General features: G+C 36.2%; 1 protein-coding gene across 4 annotated transcripts in view; it reads left to right on the top strand.

The window, feature by feature from the left end:
• CSDE1 (cold shock domain containing E1) overlaps positions 1-18,198 on the top strand; it is a 36,168-nt gene that overhangs the window by 10,211 nt on the left and 7,759 nt on the right. Inside the window, exons 1-14 of one of the 4 annotated variants that reach the window (XM_059928521.1) lie at positions 4,213-4,235; positions 5,364-5,510; positions 7,160-7,358; positions 8,367-8,476; positions 8,878-8,970; positions 9,592-9,689; positions 12,153-12,234; positions 12,571-12,699; positions 12,820-12,945; positions 13,596-13,808; positions 15,348-15,488; positions 15,574-15,738; positions 16,804-16,911; positions 17,506-17,681. In XM_059928521.1, the coding sequence (XP_059784504.1) occupies positions 4,233-4,235; positions 5,364-5,510; positions 7,160-7,358; positions 8,367-8,476; positions 8,878-8,970; positions 9,592-9,689; positions 12,153-12,234; positions 12,571-12,699; positions 12,820-12,945; positions 13,596-13,808; positions 15,348-15,488; positions 15,574-15,738; positions 16,804-16,911; positions 17,506-17,681 (1,790 nt within the window). In that variant the 5' untranslated portion in view covers positions 4,213-4,232. Of the gene's footprint in view, positions 1-4,212; positions 4,236-5,363; positions 5,511-7,159; positions 7,359-8,366; positions 8,477-8,877; positions 8,971-9,591; positions 9,690-12,152; positions 12,235-12,570; positions 12,700-12,819; positions 12,946-13,595; positions 13,809-15,347; positions 15,489-15,573; positions 15,739-16,803; positions 16,912-17,505; positions 17,682-18,198 lie in introns of those variants that run through there. The other 3 variants (XM_059928531.1, XM_059928547.1, XM_059928539.1) reach the window with 3 other exon arrangements.

The following is an 18,198-nucleotide window of genomic DNA, read 5'->3' as shown; positions in this document are numbered from 1 at the left end:
AGATCCCACATGCTGCGGAGCAACTGAGCCTGTGTGCCACAGCTACTGAGCCTGTGCTCTAGAGCCCGCGAGCCACAACTACTGAAGCCCGTGCGCTTAGAGCCCATGCTCTGCAACAAGAGACGCCACCGCAATGAGAAGTCCATGCACCGCAACAGGGAGTAGCCCCCGCTCGCTGCAACTAGAGAATGCCCACAAGCACCAACGAAGACCCAACGCAGCCAAAAATATATAAATAAAATAAATTTAAAAAAAAAAAATCAATGAATAAGGCGTATAAGAAGTTTGTCATGTAAAGATAGACATGGATTGTTTTGATGAGTATTTTGATCAAAGACAGTTTAAGGTGACAAGAAGGAAAGCAAAGCTAGGAACATTAAAAGAAAACTAAAACCCCAGGTGAATGAGAAGATAACAGGGTAACTTGGCTAGGGGTGTGGAGGCCTATGGTCAGGAACTGTAAATGTCTTGATTGATTTTCAAAGTCAGGTGTGCGAACTTTGGAGCCTGCTCTCCATCCCTAGCAAAAATCCAGGAGCAAACAAATAAAAAATAAGATGTTTCAATAAGGAGATTTGACAGAGTATCTCTTGATAACATAGTGGTCAGTATGGAATATAGATTGGATTATAAGCATTAAAAGGCTTTGACTAATGGACTGATTTTCAGAGAGGTCTCCATATGTGTGCTGCCAGATTCTATTCTTGCTCTACTTTTAAAAAATATTTAGTAGTAAGTAGTTATGTGTGTGCTCTGTACTAAGCACCATTCCAGGCTTTTTGTATGAAGTAACTAACCCTGACCATCCCCACAACCCTGTGAGGTGGGTATTAAGGAAGGACACAGAATGCTTAAAAGACAGATTACAAAGGCTAATAATTTAAAATTATCCCTATAAATTGGAACTCCAGGTTAACTAAGAAAAGAAATTTAAAAGCATTAGATTAGTTTTTTCTTTAGTAACAAAAAATCAGTTATACAAGTACTAAAAGGAGAAAATCTGATTTTACTAATTTATTAAGGAGTAATAGAGTTTTGTGTTTTTTTTTTTTTTAGTTATATAAAGTTACTCAAACTTTAGTCTACAGAATCAAGAAACATAATCACTCAGTGCTTTCTGTATATTGGTCAGGGTACAGTAAGAATAGTAGTGAAATGTACTTCAGTGAATAATAATTTAGAACATACCCAGAAGATAGCAATTAGTCTGAAAAACAGTTGCATTCCGAAAACTGAAAGGAGCAAAGGAAGTTAAGGGGAAATATGTTTAGATTAAGAAAAGTCATTTTCTAAAACTGTCATACAGTGAAATAGGTTGCCTTTTCTAAACTAATTCCTTTTCAGTGGGAGCCAAGCAGACTAGGTTAGGAAAAAGGGGGGAAAAACAACTCAGATGTTGCAAGAAGAAATTACGGAGCACAGAATTATGATTTTTTTTCCCCGCCTCCCAAGGGAATTTGGAAATCACGTAGGCCATCATTTTACATCCGCGGAAACAATCCCAGAGAAGTTTTAAAAAGTATGAGAAGCAAGACTAAAAGCCAGTCTTTTGATTCTAGTTCTGTGTTCTTTAGGGAACTTTAGTTGATTTCTTGAATTAGAGGTGAAGTTTAAATTTGACCTGTGATTCTTTCCAGTTCTCCTTTTTTAAAAAAAAAAAAAAAATCATTGTTAATGATTTTTTTAAATTTTTTTGGGCCGCGTTTGGGTCTTCGTTGCTGCGCATGAGCTTTCTCTAGTTACAGCGAGCGGCGAGCAGGGGCTACTCTTCGTTGCAGTGCGCGGGCTTCTCATTGCGATGGCTTCTCGTTGCGGAGCGCGGGCTTAGTTGCTCCGCAGCATGTGGGAATATTCTTGCACTAGAGGTCGAACCCGTGTCCCCTGCATTGGCAGGAGGATTCTTGACCACTGCGCCACCAGGGAAGTCCCGTTAATGACTTTCTGATTAAAAACAAATACATAGAAAAGAGTAGAAAGTCTAAACTTGGTGTTGGGGATATTCGTCTGCTGTGTTCACTACTATACATGTAGAACCTAGAACAGTGCTGATGCATTGTAGGCATTCGAGTTCTGGTTTAGCGTATAAAGCAGTGGTTAAGAATGTGAGCCATGGAGTGAGTACTGAGTTCTGTTCCCATTTACCATTTTTAGCTCTGTGTACTTAAAACACCATCGAAGTGTTACATTGCCTTTGAGTATTGAAGTAGACTTTCCTGGTCTTTCCTTTTTAAAATACAGTTAAAATCATATTATAGAAATATTTTTGTCATTATATAAATTACTATGAAACTTTAGATTGTTTCTGGGAATTTGTTATTAAAACATTTTAATGAACACATTTGTGCGTAAAGCCTTGTCCACATTTCACATTTCCCCAGGATAGGTTTCCTGCAGTGGAATTATTAAGGAAAGCACCTCCACATTTTGGTACTTGTGGTTAAACTGTATTTCAGAAAGGTTGCACCTGTTTGCCACCATGAAAATATATTAGCATGTTGTTCTTGACCTACTTTCTCAATTTTTTTAATCTTTTACCATCGATAGTTTGATAAATGAATAATTTTGTTTTATCTAAATTTTTGCTTGCCAGAATTGAAGTTCATATGTTTTGTGTTTAATGAATGATCTTTTAAGACTTACTTGTTTTAATGTCTTTCCATAATTCAGCAAATGAGTGCTTACTATGTGCCAAGCACTGTCTAACACTAGGGATTTAGCTTTGAACAAAAAGCCCCTGCTCTCATAGAGCTTTATATTCTGGTAGTTTAATTCTTATTGATTTGCTTAAATTCTTTAATGATACACTCATATATTTACATTTGTGTTTGTTCTCTTTAGGTTTGAGTATAAAAGCTTATACTTTTTATGTAATCAAATATTGATCCTTTCCCTTGGCGTTTTTATCTATTGACTTTGAGCCTAGAAAGTCCCCCCTTCCAAAAACTTTATAAATGCATACATTTTTATTTAATATTTGTTAAGGCATTTAACACAGTTCATGTAGAATATATTTTTTGTATGCTGTGAGATGAGCAACTAAATTGATTTTCCCCCATTTAAAAAAAAGCCAAGTAACATTTACATACTGGTTCACCACCACCCCCCTTTTTTTGATGTTGTCTTTATGTTAATTTTTTATAAACAAGCATCTGTTGTTGAGCTGTCTACTTTTTCCATTCGATTTCTCTTTTTACGTAATTGGTGGTTTTGTTTGTTTTGTTTTTTAAGGAACATCCATTTTATTTAATGGTGCTTCTTTAAAGTTTTGATGGTGCTGGTTTTTAAAAAATTTAGCTGAACTATTAGGAATTCTTTTAAGGGTTAACATACTGTCTTATCTAAAGTTGCTTGAGTGATGTATGGGTTTCCCTTTTTAAAAAAGTAGCCCTCAAATCAGATAAAGGCAAGAGAAAAATACTTAAGTCAGGAAAGGTGCTAGGAGAAAGGAGAGGTTCTGTTTCAATTCTGATTTGTTTTTTTTTTTTAGTTTTTTAATTCATTTTATTTATTTATTTATTTTGGCTGCCTTGGGTCTTTGTTGCTGGGCTTTCTCTAGTTGCGGCGAGCAGGGGGCCACTCTCCACTGCGGTGCGCGGGACTCTCATTGCGGTGGCCTCTCTTGTTGCGGAGCACGGGCTCTAGGTGCATGGGCTTCAGTAGTTGCGGCACGTGGGCTCAGTAGTTGTGGCTCGCGGGCTCTAGAGCGCAGGCTCAGTGGTTGTGGCACACGGGCTCAGCTGCTCCACGGCACGTGGGATCCTCCCGGACCAGGGCTCGAACCCGTGTCCCCTGCATTGGCAGGCGGACTCCCAACCACTGCGCCACCAGGGAAGCCCTCAATTCTGTTTTGATGTGCACATCTAAAGGTGAGATGAGATGAGCAATATAGCCTAAATTCCAGTACGCTTGTTGGGGAACAGTTTAGTCTTAGAAAGAAATAATAGCCCTAATCCCTTCTCATTCTGGTTCATTTTCCCTTAGGGTGAGAAGAACATGAGTCTTACCTCTCACCTTCAACTAGGACTACTAGGACTGGAGACTTGAGAATGTGGTTTTTGCAGCTTCCTGGCCTGTGTATTACAGATCGTATCATTGCGTTCTTACTTGTATGGTGATAAGAACTAGTCTAAATGTGAAAAAAGCACAGCTTGAAAGTCATGATCTAAGTCAGTGATGGTGGAATAGTGGTCTTCAAATTAATTTGATCATACTGTTTAACAAGAAGAGCATGTATGGTCAGTATGTACGTGTATATATTTATAAATTGTGTGATTATATTCCTCCATTTGCATTGTGAAGCAGTGGTACAAATAGGACAAAGGTGAAATAAGCAATATTGTGAAGATAGTGTACCTGTTAACAGTGTAGAAACTTTGCAACTCCACTAGAAATATATATATCTCGATGCTTAGTTTATAAGTGTTTAATTTAAAAACTTTATACTGTCATGAATTAATATCTGAGGGACAGTATGCATTTTATGTTTTATTGATACTGGTATAAGTCTGTATCATAGTCTTGATCTTAATGTTTTGTCAGACTTGTCAGATCTCATTAGATGGTCATTTGTTTCATAATGTGGAGGTACAAGAACTAATACTAGGATTAGAAGTGTTGGCTTCCAGTTCTCTGCCTTTGCTTGCTTTATTAGCATTATCTTCTAAGATTCTTCTGTGGGAATCTTTTTCAACAGTTTGTCTATTTGTGAGGGCAGTTTAGTTAAACTAGATAGCTAAATATGTACACTTAATTGGAGAGATGTAAACTTTAATATGCTGAAAGTAAATGAACGAGGGCTTCACTGTCAATCTTTTGTGAGGTTCTCCACTTTCCTCAGAATACTTAAGTAATGTATGACATGTGATATGACCTGACATATCAACTCAGCAAGGCCTCTTCTATAAATACATAATAACCATTTGTAAAAGCTAGTTTTTATCTCTGGCCAAATATATATATTCTAGTTCAGATATTTTCTTCCTACACCCCATTAGATTATCCTGTGTGTACCCTACTTGAGGGAGACAAGTGATTGAGAATATTGGATTCTGTGTAAAGTTGTGGGACATTGAGAAGAAGTTGGGCTCAGTTGTCTTGCTGTAGCAACCACCAGAGTCCATATGGCATTTTTAAAATTGTAAATGTTATGGATTAGGGGTTAAGTAAGTGCTTTAAAAAATACATTTCAGTTTGACCGTTTAATGTTAATGCTATAATTTATTTTGTTGATAGAAATCTGATTAAATGAATTATATTTTGCTAAAGTAACTTAATGATAAATGTAAAGATACACAGGTTGACTGTCAAATGTGTGTTAAATTGTTATTGATCATAGTTGTAAACATTGTGCTATGTTATCACAGCTGTTTGAGATGGAGAACGTTTTTACTGTGTCATCAGATCCTCATCCCCCTCCTACAGCCCCTCCTTCACTTTCTTTACCTTTATCTTCATCTTCTACCTCATCTGGGACTAAAAAACAAAAGAGGACCCCCACGTATCAGAGATCTGTAAGTCAGGGAAGTAGTCATCCCCGCTTTTTTCTTTGTGTTGAGCATGACTAAGAAGGGCCACTCAGTTTGATTGAAATACCCTGCAAACTCACTTTCTAACTTCCCTAAGTATTTCCTTCACCTTGAATCTTGAAAGGTAAGTTTAGTAGTTTAGGCCTTGCTACTCAAAGTGTGTCCAAGAATCAGAAGTATTAGTATCACCTTGGGAGCTTGTTAGAAGTGAAGAATCTCAAACCCCAGCCGCTGAATCCGATTTTGTATTTTAACCAGATCACTGGGTAACTTCAGTTAGAGAAGCCCTAGTTTCGAGTCAGTATTGTAGAGGTAGACCTTCTTGGTTCAACTCCTCTGTCATTTGACTTTGGCAAGTCATTTAATCTGAATGTCTGTTTTCATCATTGGTAAAATGGGGACAATATTACTTCCTCATGGGCTTTTGTAAAAATTAAATGAGTTAGTATACATCCGACACAAAACAGTGTCTAGCATGAATGAATTAGAACTTAACCACCTACAGATGTGATGGCTTTGATTTGCATGATTTGGCTATGCCACTCAGTGTTTAACTACTTAAAACTTGGGTTTATCTTTCTAGAATTTCAGTCATCTTTTTTTTCCTGATGAAAAATTTTTTTACTTGCCCAACGTTAAATTTAAAATGCTTATAAGTCAAATTTTCAATGAAAGGGTCTAAAACTACGTGTAAAGATGTGGATATGTTGCTATAGTAAATCAATTATAGACCTAACCTTTCCAAGGGATTTTGTCCTATTTCATGCTTCATTTAAATAAAATGAAATATCCAATGTTATAGACAGTATCTGATGATTAAATAGGTCCCAGTTCATTGCATTTAAATAGCCCTTCTGTTCACTAAAGAATGTTTTATTTTGCTTTATCTGACCATAGAAACAAATGACAGTATTTAGAGATTTCAGTGTCTGAAACAGGTGAAAAGATTTAATTGTACCTGTGAAGTGATTGAAGATTTTTAGGATTCAAGAGCTTTTGTTGTCGGAGTTCTTAGAAAACTTGCTTTCTAACTCATTGTTTTGAGTCATCTTCCATTAAAGGACCTGAGCATCAGCATGCATTTTCTAGTTTGAAATAAGTATTGCATGGAAAGTTTCTTTTATTGTTTTAATCTCTACTAACTTAAATAATTGCCTTCAAGATGCACGGCTTACCAAATAGCATCAAGGTTTCTATTTACGTTTCAAAATAAGTATTAATAAATTTAATGAAATGTCTTGGTAGTTTGGGTTTCCATCTCTTGAATAGTAGTTACCTTTGTTCTGATATTGTTGTTTTAGTAATTTAGAGTTAATGTAAAGGCAACTTTTACTTATGTAGTTACTTTATCTTAATATTTAAACTCCACAAATTCTATTTGTTTGGTAAGTGAAAATTCTAGCATAAATTGAGGCAGTTCCCCCAAAATAATTTGAATTACTTCCTCTGAAATGTTTTATTAGCTAAATTAACATTTCAGTAATAAAAACACATAATCTTCCCTTTATTTGGTTTACCTTTATTTTCTTTGCCTTTTTATGTTAAAAATTCAGTGATTTGTTAATCAGACTTAGTAAGCTATGGAGGTAATATACAGATCTATATGTATTGAGTTCTTTCTTTTTTTAAAACAGATGAGCTTTGATCCAAATCTTCTCCACAACAATGGGCATAATGGGTACCCCAATGGTACTTCAGCAGCACTGCGTGAAACTGGGGTTATTGAAAAACTGCTAACCTCTTATGGATTTATTCAGTGTTCAGAACGTCAAGCTAGACTTTTCTTCCACTGTTCACAGTATAATGGCAACCTGCAGGACTTAAAAGTAGGAGGTAATCTGTTCGTTCTCCTTTTTATAAAACTAATCACAAATTTATCTTGCATATCAACTTACTCATGACAGTATTATGCTTTTGGCCTTTTAATTGTACCAATTACTGAAGTTTGTTTATATAAATTAGCAGAATCCTGATTTCTGTTGTGGTGGTAGTCTTTTTGAGGGATGAAAGAGTAATTGATTAAAAGATATCTTTGAATATTTTTTAAATAGACACTTGGTATATTTAATTGTTATTCCCCCAATAATGACTGTTTGGCTATATATTAGATTTTAAGCCGGTGAAAATTTTAAACTTTATAATGTTAGTTTTAATTATTTTGCCAGGTACTAGTTTGAGTAGTACCTGAAAGAAATAACTCTTACAATGTCACCACTTGGACTATGTGGGAATTCATTTTGGCTGACAACACAGAAATTACTTTCACATGTGAAAATGTGTGGCTTATTAAAGGACTGAAGTTACAAGGTCTCTGTGTTTTTTTTAAATATCTTTGAGAAAAGAGAACAATAGTTACATGAATATTTGGCATACCAAATACTCTAAACTGTACGAGAGTGTTATTTTGGTTAATCCTGATTTTACAGATGAAGAAACTCAGGGTATAGAGGGATTTTGGGGGTGAGGGGGGAAGCTTGCCAAATCTCATCATTACATTGCGTCATTTGTAGTATGTGCAGGTGCCATGAAAACTAAGATATGGCTAGCTTAGTCTAAAGCAGTGGTTCTGAAACATTAGTGTGTATCAGAATTACCTACAAGGCTTGTTAAAACACAGATTGCTGTACGTGATGCCCAGAATTTGTTTTGGAGTAGGTCTGGAGTAGGGCCTGGGAATTTGCATTTCTGCTACACTCCAGGTGATGCTGCTGTTGGTCCAGGGACCACACTTTAAGAATCACCAGTCTAAGGAAACTCAAATACCTCATTAAGTTTAGCTTGAAAGTGAGATACCACTTTGCCAAAATTAGTCCAACAAACACAACACTCTCTTTGTTTTAGATGATGTTGAATTTGAAGTATCATCTGACCGGCGGACTGGGAAACCCATCGCTGTTAAACTGGTGAAGATAAAACAAGAAATCCTCCCTGAAGAACGAATTAATGGACAAGTTAGTGACTTAGATGCTTTATGTTTTCTTAGGGCCCTGCATTTGCATATCTTTCACATTAGAAAAGGAAGATTCTCCCCATCTCCTCAGTTTGCACGCAAGAGAGCTATAGTATATAAAAGTTACTATTTTAAAATTATATCAGAAGCACTGGCATTTCTTGACCTGAAATAAAAATTCGGTCAAGACTCAATTTGGGTTTTTATATATAACCCTAAGTCTGTACTTACAGTCAGCTTATGTACTGTAAGTTTGAAACTTGGCAGCATGACATCCTCTTGTGGATCATATTAAAATGTATCCCTTTGTATAGTATAGAGGATATTAAAATTCAGTTTATATTGCACAGTGCTGCTCCTGAAATGATTAGCAATGGAAATTTTTTTTTTTTTGACTGGTAGGTTGTGTGCGCTGTTCCTCACAACTTAGAGAGTAAATCTCCAGCTGCCCCGGGTCAGAGTCCAACAGGGAGTGTATGCTACGAACGTAATGGGGTAAACTTGTGTATTTTTCTTAAACCTTTGCCTGATCCACCATGTGATCTATAAGCGTACTTTAAAATTCAAAATAGAAAACGTAAGCTGCAGTTGATAAAAATCAGTTTAAAATTTGGTTTTGAAGAGGCTTCGAGTGCAGCATTATCAAAAAATCTAAAAAGAAAAAAATCCATAGGACTTCCAAGTGTCTTAGCTTGCCCAAGTGTGACCTTAGTTAGAACATTAAGGTAAAATGCTTCTTTTACTCGCTTTTTTTGGGGGTTGTGGGAGGGGATCTTTTTTCTGGTTCCTTTTAAGCACTAACTCAGCTTTTTTGTTTGGAATGCCTTATATAAAAATTGGTTTTTTTGAGATGTAACTACAGCCTCTGGGCAAATGCTTCCACGTGTGTAAGCTTTTTGAAGTTGGATTGCTGCTCAGCTGTGGACTCGCAGAAGTCATCAGCACCTTGGAGGGGAAGTGTGTTTATGTGAATAAACTATGTACTTGTCAAAAGGCATTTAATTTTAAGAAATTTGGCTTTAAATGCCAGTTTAAGAAGTATTTAACAAAGTAAATCACAGTATACACTGAACATGCATCCTGCCAGTATAGTAATAATAACTTATTAATTCACAGGAAGTGTTTTATCTGACTTACACCCCTGAAGATGTTGAAGGGAACGTTCAGCTGGAAACTGGAGATAAAATAAACTTTGTAATTGATAACAATAAACAGTAAGTTCTTTTTTCCCACCTAAGTGGTTTGTTTTTTTTTTTTTTCCTTTTACAATAAATTTGAAGCAAGTCAAAAACCTAACTTGTAAATCTGGATAATTTTCATGATCTTTTAAACTTTTATTCATCAGCTAAGCATTTGAGCGTCAGTTCTATGACAGGCACTATGCAGGGTGTCAGAGATAGGAGCATAATTAAAACATGGTCAGAACTTTCAAGGAACTATTCTAGAGATCAGTGAAGGTTTTGCCATAGCAGCAGTGCTTGAGGTAAGCTTTAAGATGAGGAAGTCACTAGGGAGATGAGAAAAACATTCTGGATAGAGGAAGTATCATTTGGGGGAAGAGGCCAAAAGTTGGAGTTGATTGAATTGACTGGATCATGGAAAGATGAAGTTTGAACTTTATTCATTAGTCACAGGTGTCTTTGAAGGATTTTAAATGGGGAAGTGTGATTGGTTTCTATTGTTGGAAGTGGTGGAGATGGTAGGCTTTCGGAGAGTAGGGATGCTATAGACTAGAGGCAGAGTTATGAGAATATGAAAGATGAGGGTCTAGTATAGACAGGCCAGGGGTGTTTGGGTATAAAAGTCAAGTCACATTGAGAAGATAAAATCACGAAGTTTTATAACTTTTTAGATAGAGGTGTGTATTAGAACTAAGGGAAGGGGAGTCCCAAATGCTATTTTTCTGGCTTGGGCTACTGGGCAGATAATGATACCATTAACTGGACTAAGGAGGTACAGCAGAAAGTATTAAGGGTGGGAGAAGAATTGTGCTTATTTTGGCATTTTGAATTTGAGGTGTCTGTGGGGGAAGATATTGAATATGTAGTTGCATATATAGATCTGAACAAGCTAGTTAGGGGCAGGAGATAGAGCTGTTGAATTCATTGGCATAAGCAGTTAAGGAAAGTGTAGTTAAGAAAGCCCAGGGATGATGATTTTTATTTTGGAGTGGGAGAAACAGATACAAGTACAGAAGGAAGTTAAAAACAGGAGAAAGTGCTGGGAATGGACTTTGAATGGCAGTACAGAAAGAAAAGTCCCAAGAGTGTGCAGAATTATTAGCCTTGAACGTTACCTCTTGTCAGACTAGAAGGAATCGAATTGAGTTGTAGATTGATACTAGTAGTGCTAGTCTGAGGCCTCAATTTAATGTCAAGTTAGGAAACTTGGGAATAGGGCTTGAGTTTGAGGTGGATGGGGAGCCAATGAAAGGGCTTTATTTAATCTTAATAAGTTCTTGAATGTGCTAAGAACTTGTACTAAATATTTTATGTACAGTTGTTAATCCTCAGAACAGCCTCATCTGGTAAGTTTCTTCATCTGTAAAATGAGGTATGTTCTCATAAAGTAACTTGCCTAAAGTCATACAGCTTTTAAATTGATGTTTGAATCCCAGTCTGGCTCTAAATAAAGCCTTTTCACTGTAGTAAGTTGCAAGAGCAAATAGGATTTTTCCAGTGTCTTTGTTAGTCTGTTAAATTTTTGAAATAAAAAAAGCACAATTGGGCGACAATTTGTCCATGAAGAATTAAGGGAAGTAATTAGTTGGTCTGCAGATCTTATAAACAACACCAACAAACACTATTACATCTTACACTGTATGTGCCATCTTTAAAACGAAATCTGATTTACATTGCTGCTATAGCAATATGTGATGTCTGTTTTCAGTGGAGGTGAACGTCACCTTTTTTTTTTTTAATTAAATTTATTTATTTATGGCTGTGTTGGGTCTTCGTTGCAGTGGCGGGCTTCTCATTGCAGTGGCTTCTCTCGTTGCAGAGCACGGGCTCTAGGCTCGTGGGCTTCAGTAGTTGTGGCACACGGGCTTAGTTGCTCCATGGCATGTGGGATCTTCCTGGACCAGGGCTCGAACCCCTGTACCCTGCATTGGCAGGCGGTTTCTTAACCACTGGGCCACCAGGGAAGTCCTGAACGTCACTTTTCTAAAGCATAGCAAATATCTCCTATAATCACTGCATTTACTCATGTTTCTTTTATGACTGTTTAATCAGAAATAATTGATGGGATAGCTACTAAATTCAGTATTCATTGCAAACAGGACCATCTCTTATTTATCTCTTTATTCCCTGTACCTTTGTTTGCAGCATATAATACCTAGTCAGTGTTTGTTCATATAATGGCCTTTCTAAAACTTTAGCATTCCCCATCTGGTTGCAACCAATTTGTGGCCTTATTTCAGCAGTCTGAGAGAGAAACGATGACATGTATGTGTGCCCAATTTAAAAGGCTAGGGAGTTTGCGCAAAACTCCTTTGCATATGAAGCCATATGAAAAGGATTATGTATTATAAAACCTTATATTACTGATGATACAGAATTCTTGAGGCCTCAGAAAACTAGTTTATTGTTTCTCTAAACTCATCATGTCTAACCAAGCCAATGCATTTTTCACCCCTCTTTGGTCCCCACCGTCCCCACCCGATTCTTTTGTTCTAGTACTGGTGCTGTAAGTGCTCGTAATATTATGCTGTTGAAAAAGAAACAAGCTCGCTGTCAGGGAGTAGTTTGTGCCATGAAGGTAAGTGTCGATCATATTTGAGAAACTTTAGTTTTTTCTTTGACCGCTTTAAGTCTTTCAAACCCAAGCCTTTTGTTTTTCCTCTTTATCTTTCCTTTAAAAATATTTAATTGTTAACGTCAGAAGTAATTTCTTAAAATTCCTTGGTTACTAATTATGTTCTTTAAAATGGGCCATTTAATTGATGATATTAATATTAGACTTTAACAAGTAATATTGTTTCCACTGGCGTATAATTTTATGAAAAGGCTTATTGATTGTAAATTGTAATCATAAATATGTGCACTGAATAGTACATAATATTCCTGCTGTTTCTTCATATTTGTTTGGCTTTAGGATGCGTTTGGCTTTATTGAAAGAGGTGATATTGTAAAGGAGATATTCTTTCACTATAGTGAATTTAAGGGTGACTTAGAAACCTTGCAGCCTGGAGATGACGTGGAATTCACAATCAAGGACAGAAATGTAAGATAGTTGAATAACTTGATCTTTGGCCTTCTTTTAAGATAAGTAGTGAGTTAAAATTTTAGGAAACACTTAAAGTGACATGGTTCCCCTCGCCCTCTCCACTCCCTTCTGATCTAGGGTAAAGAAGTTGCAACAGATGTCAGACTATTGCCTCAAGGAACAGTCATTTTTGAAGATATCAGCATTGAACATTTTGAAGGAACTGTAACCAAAGTTATCCCAAAAGTACCCAGTAAAAACCAGGTAAATAGTGTTTTTTCAGAAGAGTCATCTTATGCCTCATCAGTAATAGAATAATACGGTATGGTATACAGAAGTTTCATTACTTTCAATTAATGTAATTTTGTGACAGTGGAGCAATTAAGTATTTAATGTGTGTAATTAAACTAAATGAGAAACCATCAGTACATCCATGAATATGTTTTTCTTTTCGTTTGTTTTTTTGTTTTTTTGTTTTTTTTAAACTGGGTGATATGGAGAAGGGGGCAAAAAAAATGCTGGTTAGATTGGGAAAAAATTCATGTGTGCGTGCGTGCATCCCAGTTTGGTTTTTTTTCCTGTTGTTGGTGGGTGGGGGTGGGGTAGGGTGAAGAGATGAGACCAGTGGTGTCATTGCTAAGGAAATGTAGAACATAAAAGACTGAAATTCTTTTCCTTAAATAAAATCTCTCAGTATCAGAGTGCAGGATCTTAACTGCAGTATCATGATTTTATGGTTGTGTCATGTGACCATAGAACACAAACCTTTCAAATTGGACTTACGTTATCAGCACCTTTTTTTCCTTTAGGGAGCTGTTATAAATAACATGGGTTTGCTGTGTGTTCTTCTTGTTTGACTTAGAACTAGGAAGGGTGAGAAATCTCCAGCTAAAATAGTTTTTCCTTTTCATCAGAATGACCCATTGCCAGGACGCATCAAAGTTGATTTTGTGATTCCTAAAGAACTTCCCTTTGGAGACAAAGATACGAAATCCAAGGTGACCCTGCTGGAAGGTGACCATGTTAGGTTTAATATTTCAACAGACCGTCGTGACAAATTAGAACGAGCAACCAACATAGAAGTTCTATCAAATACATTTCAGTTCACTAATGAAGCCAGAGAAATGGTAAGTGTTGGATATTATTAGATACGTACCCAATCTTGGAGGCAGCAGGGCAATGTTATAGTCAAGTTTGTAATATGGTATTGAACATTCTTTGAGTTTTGACAGTATTGGGCAATTACCTTATTAAGGTGATTGAGAACACAGTCACTTGAGTCAATCTGGGTTTGACACTTAGCTCTGCCAGTTACCTTGAAATAGATGTGAGAAAATTTTAGAATTAAAATCTGAGAGGATGATTTCTAAGGTCTTTTGAGAGTCAGTGATTCTCTGGCCCTTAAATATGAAGACTGAGAAGATTTAAGTTCATCATTGTAGAAAGTAGATCTTTCCAGACTGTTCCATAAAATGTTTAGTAAACACTAGGTTAAACAAAGTAGGTTTTGTTTCTTTCGTTTTTACAGCAGGACTTTGCAAATTCTTTTCAGCGAATATATGTCTGGAAATGATAGATGCCAGAATTGTTGCCGAAACATATTTTACAAGTTTTCGTGAATTAACTTTATCAGGTGTAATTTACATTTACTTCTGTTTGGAGTCATAACATCTACAGTATAACTCAGTGTTGTCAGTAGAACTGGATACATTCAATGAAAATTTAAGTTTCTTGAAACTTTTTAACTGTTAGGAGAACTGATCTTGTTTGACATTTGCAATGTGCTTTAAACTTTAATGCATGTTTAGTTTCTTAGATCTGTTTTGCTTTACAGCATGGAGTACATTGTTGAATAGCTTGCTTACCATCAGGGTATAGCAAGGATTAAATGTCAGTATTGTTTAGGCTATATTCAAAACTGATTATAGAATAATCGTCTCTGTAATATGTAAATATGCAATATGTAAGTCATTGGTGGGTTGATAATTGTATTTTAGTAAGTATTTCAGTACTTGCCATGTGCCAGTTACTCTGGATATAATGCCCTTACAGAGCTGATAATTTAGTATGAAGGAAAAAAACATGAGGATAGAACTTCATATATTTTATTTTTCAGACCTAAATCTTAAGTCCTCCTGTGCCTAAACTCACAAATTTTTGAGGGAGAGATTAGAGAGTTGCCTTTAGTTGACTTCTGAGGTATTTGGAGTATTGTTCTGTAGATTTTTAATTTCTGGAAGTTACAGTGTCATAAAGCTTCGGCATTATTTGGAATCCTGGTTTTTGCCACTTACTAGCTGTGTGCTTTGGGCAAATTGCTTAACCTCTTTCAACCTCAGTTTCCTCTCCTTGTAAAACAATATTTTTCACAGAATTGAAAATTAAATGGAATATGTTGTATGCATTTACTTCAAAAATGATAATTTTTCTAGTGCGTATTGGCCAAGGAGTAGCATCTGGGGAGTTTCCGGCAATTGCTTAGAGATTAATTTACTTTATTGAAATCAATGAGTTTGTATTTAAGTGGAAAAATTAAAATGTGGGTACAAAATTTGGCTATTTAATACATAGAATTCCTAATGCATTTAACTTGATGATACTTCCAGACTTGAATGTTGTTGTCTTGACAGTCTTCACAGCCAGTGAAAGTAATGTTTTGGTTTCAGGGTGTAATTGCTGCCATGAGAGATGGTTTTGGTTTCATCAAGTGTGTGGATCGTGATGCTCGTATGTTCTTCCACTTCAGTGAAATTCTGGATGGGAACCAGCTCCATATTGCAGATGAAGTAGAGTTTACTGTGGTTCCTGTGAGTAGTTTTTGAGAAAAGTATGGGAAGTTTTCTTGATCTTTCCTTTTTTGGTTTTAAAGTTACTTTTGTTTATCATTTGTAGGATATGCTCTCTGCCCAAAGAAATCATGCTATTAGGATTAAAAAACTTCCCAAGGGCACAGTTTCGTTCCACTCCCATTCAGATCATCGTTTTCTGGGCACCGTAGAAAAAGAAGCCACTTTTTCCAATCCTAAAACCACTAGCCCAAATAAAGGCAAAGAAAAGGTAAGTTTTAATCAAAATGATATTTGCAGTTCTTTATTCCTCTTCTGCTTAAAGGCAACCACTGTCCCCACAATAATGGAGTATTGTCTCTTTCAGAATTCCCTGTAATATTAACAGTGAACTAATCTAAAGCAAGGTTTTTAATCTCATCAATATTAACATTTTGAGCTGGATAATTCTTTGGGTGGGAGGAGGTGGGGACCTGTTCTTTGCATTTCGGGATGTTTAGCAGCATCCCTGGCCCACTAGAGGCCAGTACCTCTTCTTCTTCTCATGTACAACAGCCAGACATGTCTCCAGAATCTGCCAGATGTCCCCTAATCACCCCCAGTTTAGCATCGCTCATCTAAAATGATAGTACTTGTCATCCAAGCAATTTAAAACTTTGAAATTTTGGTAGACTCAGTTCACACATTTGAACTCCATTTATTGAAAAATCCACTAAATCCGTAAGTATGAAGCTATCCATAAGATGACCTCTGCTCTTAAGTAAATAACAAGAATTGTATAGAAGCAGGTGATTCAACAATGTTAAATGCTGCTATAAAAGGTCAATGAGAGAGCTTTGGCAAAAATTAATTCTAAACTGGCAGGATCTGGGATGGTTTCACTAACGCGTTGACATTTAATAGGTGGAGATAAATGAGGAAAGGATATTCCTCACTGAATAGAGGTACAGATGAGAAAAATTCAGGGTTTCTTTATAAAACACTAATTAGTTTGACAGGAAGATAGGGCTTCTTTTTGGGAGGGGGAGGTGATTTCTGATTGGCCGTGAAAACTGAAGAATAGGCATGTTGTCAGTAAGCGCTCCCTCCTCAACATTAAAATTAGGTTAAGACTTTAAGACCAAATTAGGCAGACTGAGTCAGCCCTGGGTTAAAAGGCAAGACCATCTATTATCCATACGAAAAATACATATTTTAGAGAACCCTAGATAGGAAATTTCTACAGCTGTACCAGTTCTTTGGCTCAGGAGTCTGTAATAATTGCAATTGTGCTTATATTGTTTTTTTGGTGGTGGTTCTTGATTCTTTTCATTGTTTTCTGACTGTATTTCTTTAGGAGGCTGAGGATGGTATTATTGCTTATGATGATTGTGGGGTGAAATTGACTATTGCTTTTCAAGCCAAGGATGTGGAAGGATCTAATTCTCCTCAGATAGGAGACAAGGCAAGATAATTCTGCTTATTTGAGAGAGGAGGGAGGGTTAAAGGTTATCATCTTTATCATAAATCCTGAAAAATGGTTTCTTTAAATTTTATCAAGTTTTGCTAACATTCTTACAAGTTTAATATATGAACATCTTCCTATTTAAAAGCAGCTTATTCAATAAGAACAGGGTCTAGCAAGCTTTTTGTTAAAGCTTTTTGAGGAATTAGTATTTAAGCATTAGATATGTCAAAAGCAATTACCTTATATAAAATTAATAATATTGGTAAGAAAGTTAAAACAGTCACTGAAGCATTATCAGAATAAAATCACGCCAAAGGTTTTTATATTGCTGTTCATTTTTGTCATACTTAGTGTGTCTGGTTTTCCAATTGACCTCCTTTAGAGAAATTAAGAATCTATAAGGAATACACACTGGAGAGCAAAACTTGATCCTTGTGAAAAGTGGAATGAGAAGTAGAAGTGATAGTTCTGGTTCCATCACAGTATTTATAAAAAGGATATTTAGAGTGGAAAGCAAGGTCTGGGGGAGTTGTCATTTCCACTTGGCGTGAAACCCGACGTGATACTAATGAGCGTCGTTATTTTTCACAGGTTGAATTTAGTATTAGTGACAAACAGAGGCCTGGACAGCAAATTGCAACTTGTGTGCGACTCTTAGGTCGTAATTCCAACTCCAAGAGGCTCTTGGGTTATGTGGCAACTTTGAAGGATAATTTTGGATTTATTGAAACAGCCAATCATGATAAGGAAATCTTTTTCCATTACAGGTGAGGAGTGCCTTTTAGGAACTTAGAGCTTACAATCCATTCTTTGGTTTTGGAGTCAAAAACATTAGTATTGGGTAGTTATGTATTTTTTAATCTCAGATTTCGTATTGGTGAAATTTTGGCAATATATAAGGTTAACTGTCTACCTCTGTAGAGAAAACATGTGGTCAAAAGATACAGAAAGACCTGTACCTGCTTTGATCATTGGATAGGAGCCTTTCTGCTTCAGTAAAAGAATACAGTTTTATGTGTTGCTACCAGAGAGTTGTATATTTGATTTGGTGTTATAGTATATTATAGTGGTTAAGAGCATGGGCTCTTAGAACCGTACAGTTCCAGTTTGAATCCAGGCTCTGCTACTTAGTACCTGTGTAAGTTTTATCAAATGAAAATAACCTCCTGTCATCTTAGTTTCGTTATCTTGAAGCTGAGGATAATGGTACCTCTTCATAGGATGTTTCTGAAGATTATATGAGTCAGTGCTTAAAACAGTATCCAGCTTAAGTAAGCACACCAT

This window comes from Balaenoptera ricei, chromosome 1 (genome assembly GCF_028023285.1).
Source record: "Balaenoptera ricei isolate mBalRic1 chromosome 1, mBalRic1.hap2, whole genome shotgun sequence".
In the NCBI taxonomy this organism is placed as follows: Eukaryota; Metazoa; Chordata; class Mammalia; order Artiodactyla; family Balaenopteridae; genus Balaenoptera; species Balaenoptera ricei.
This window is presented reverse-complemented; position numbering and strand designations above follow the sequence as displayed.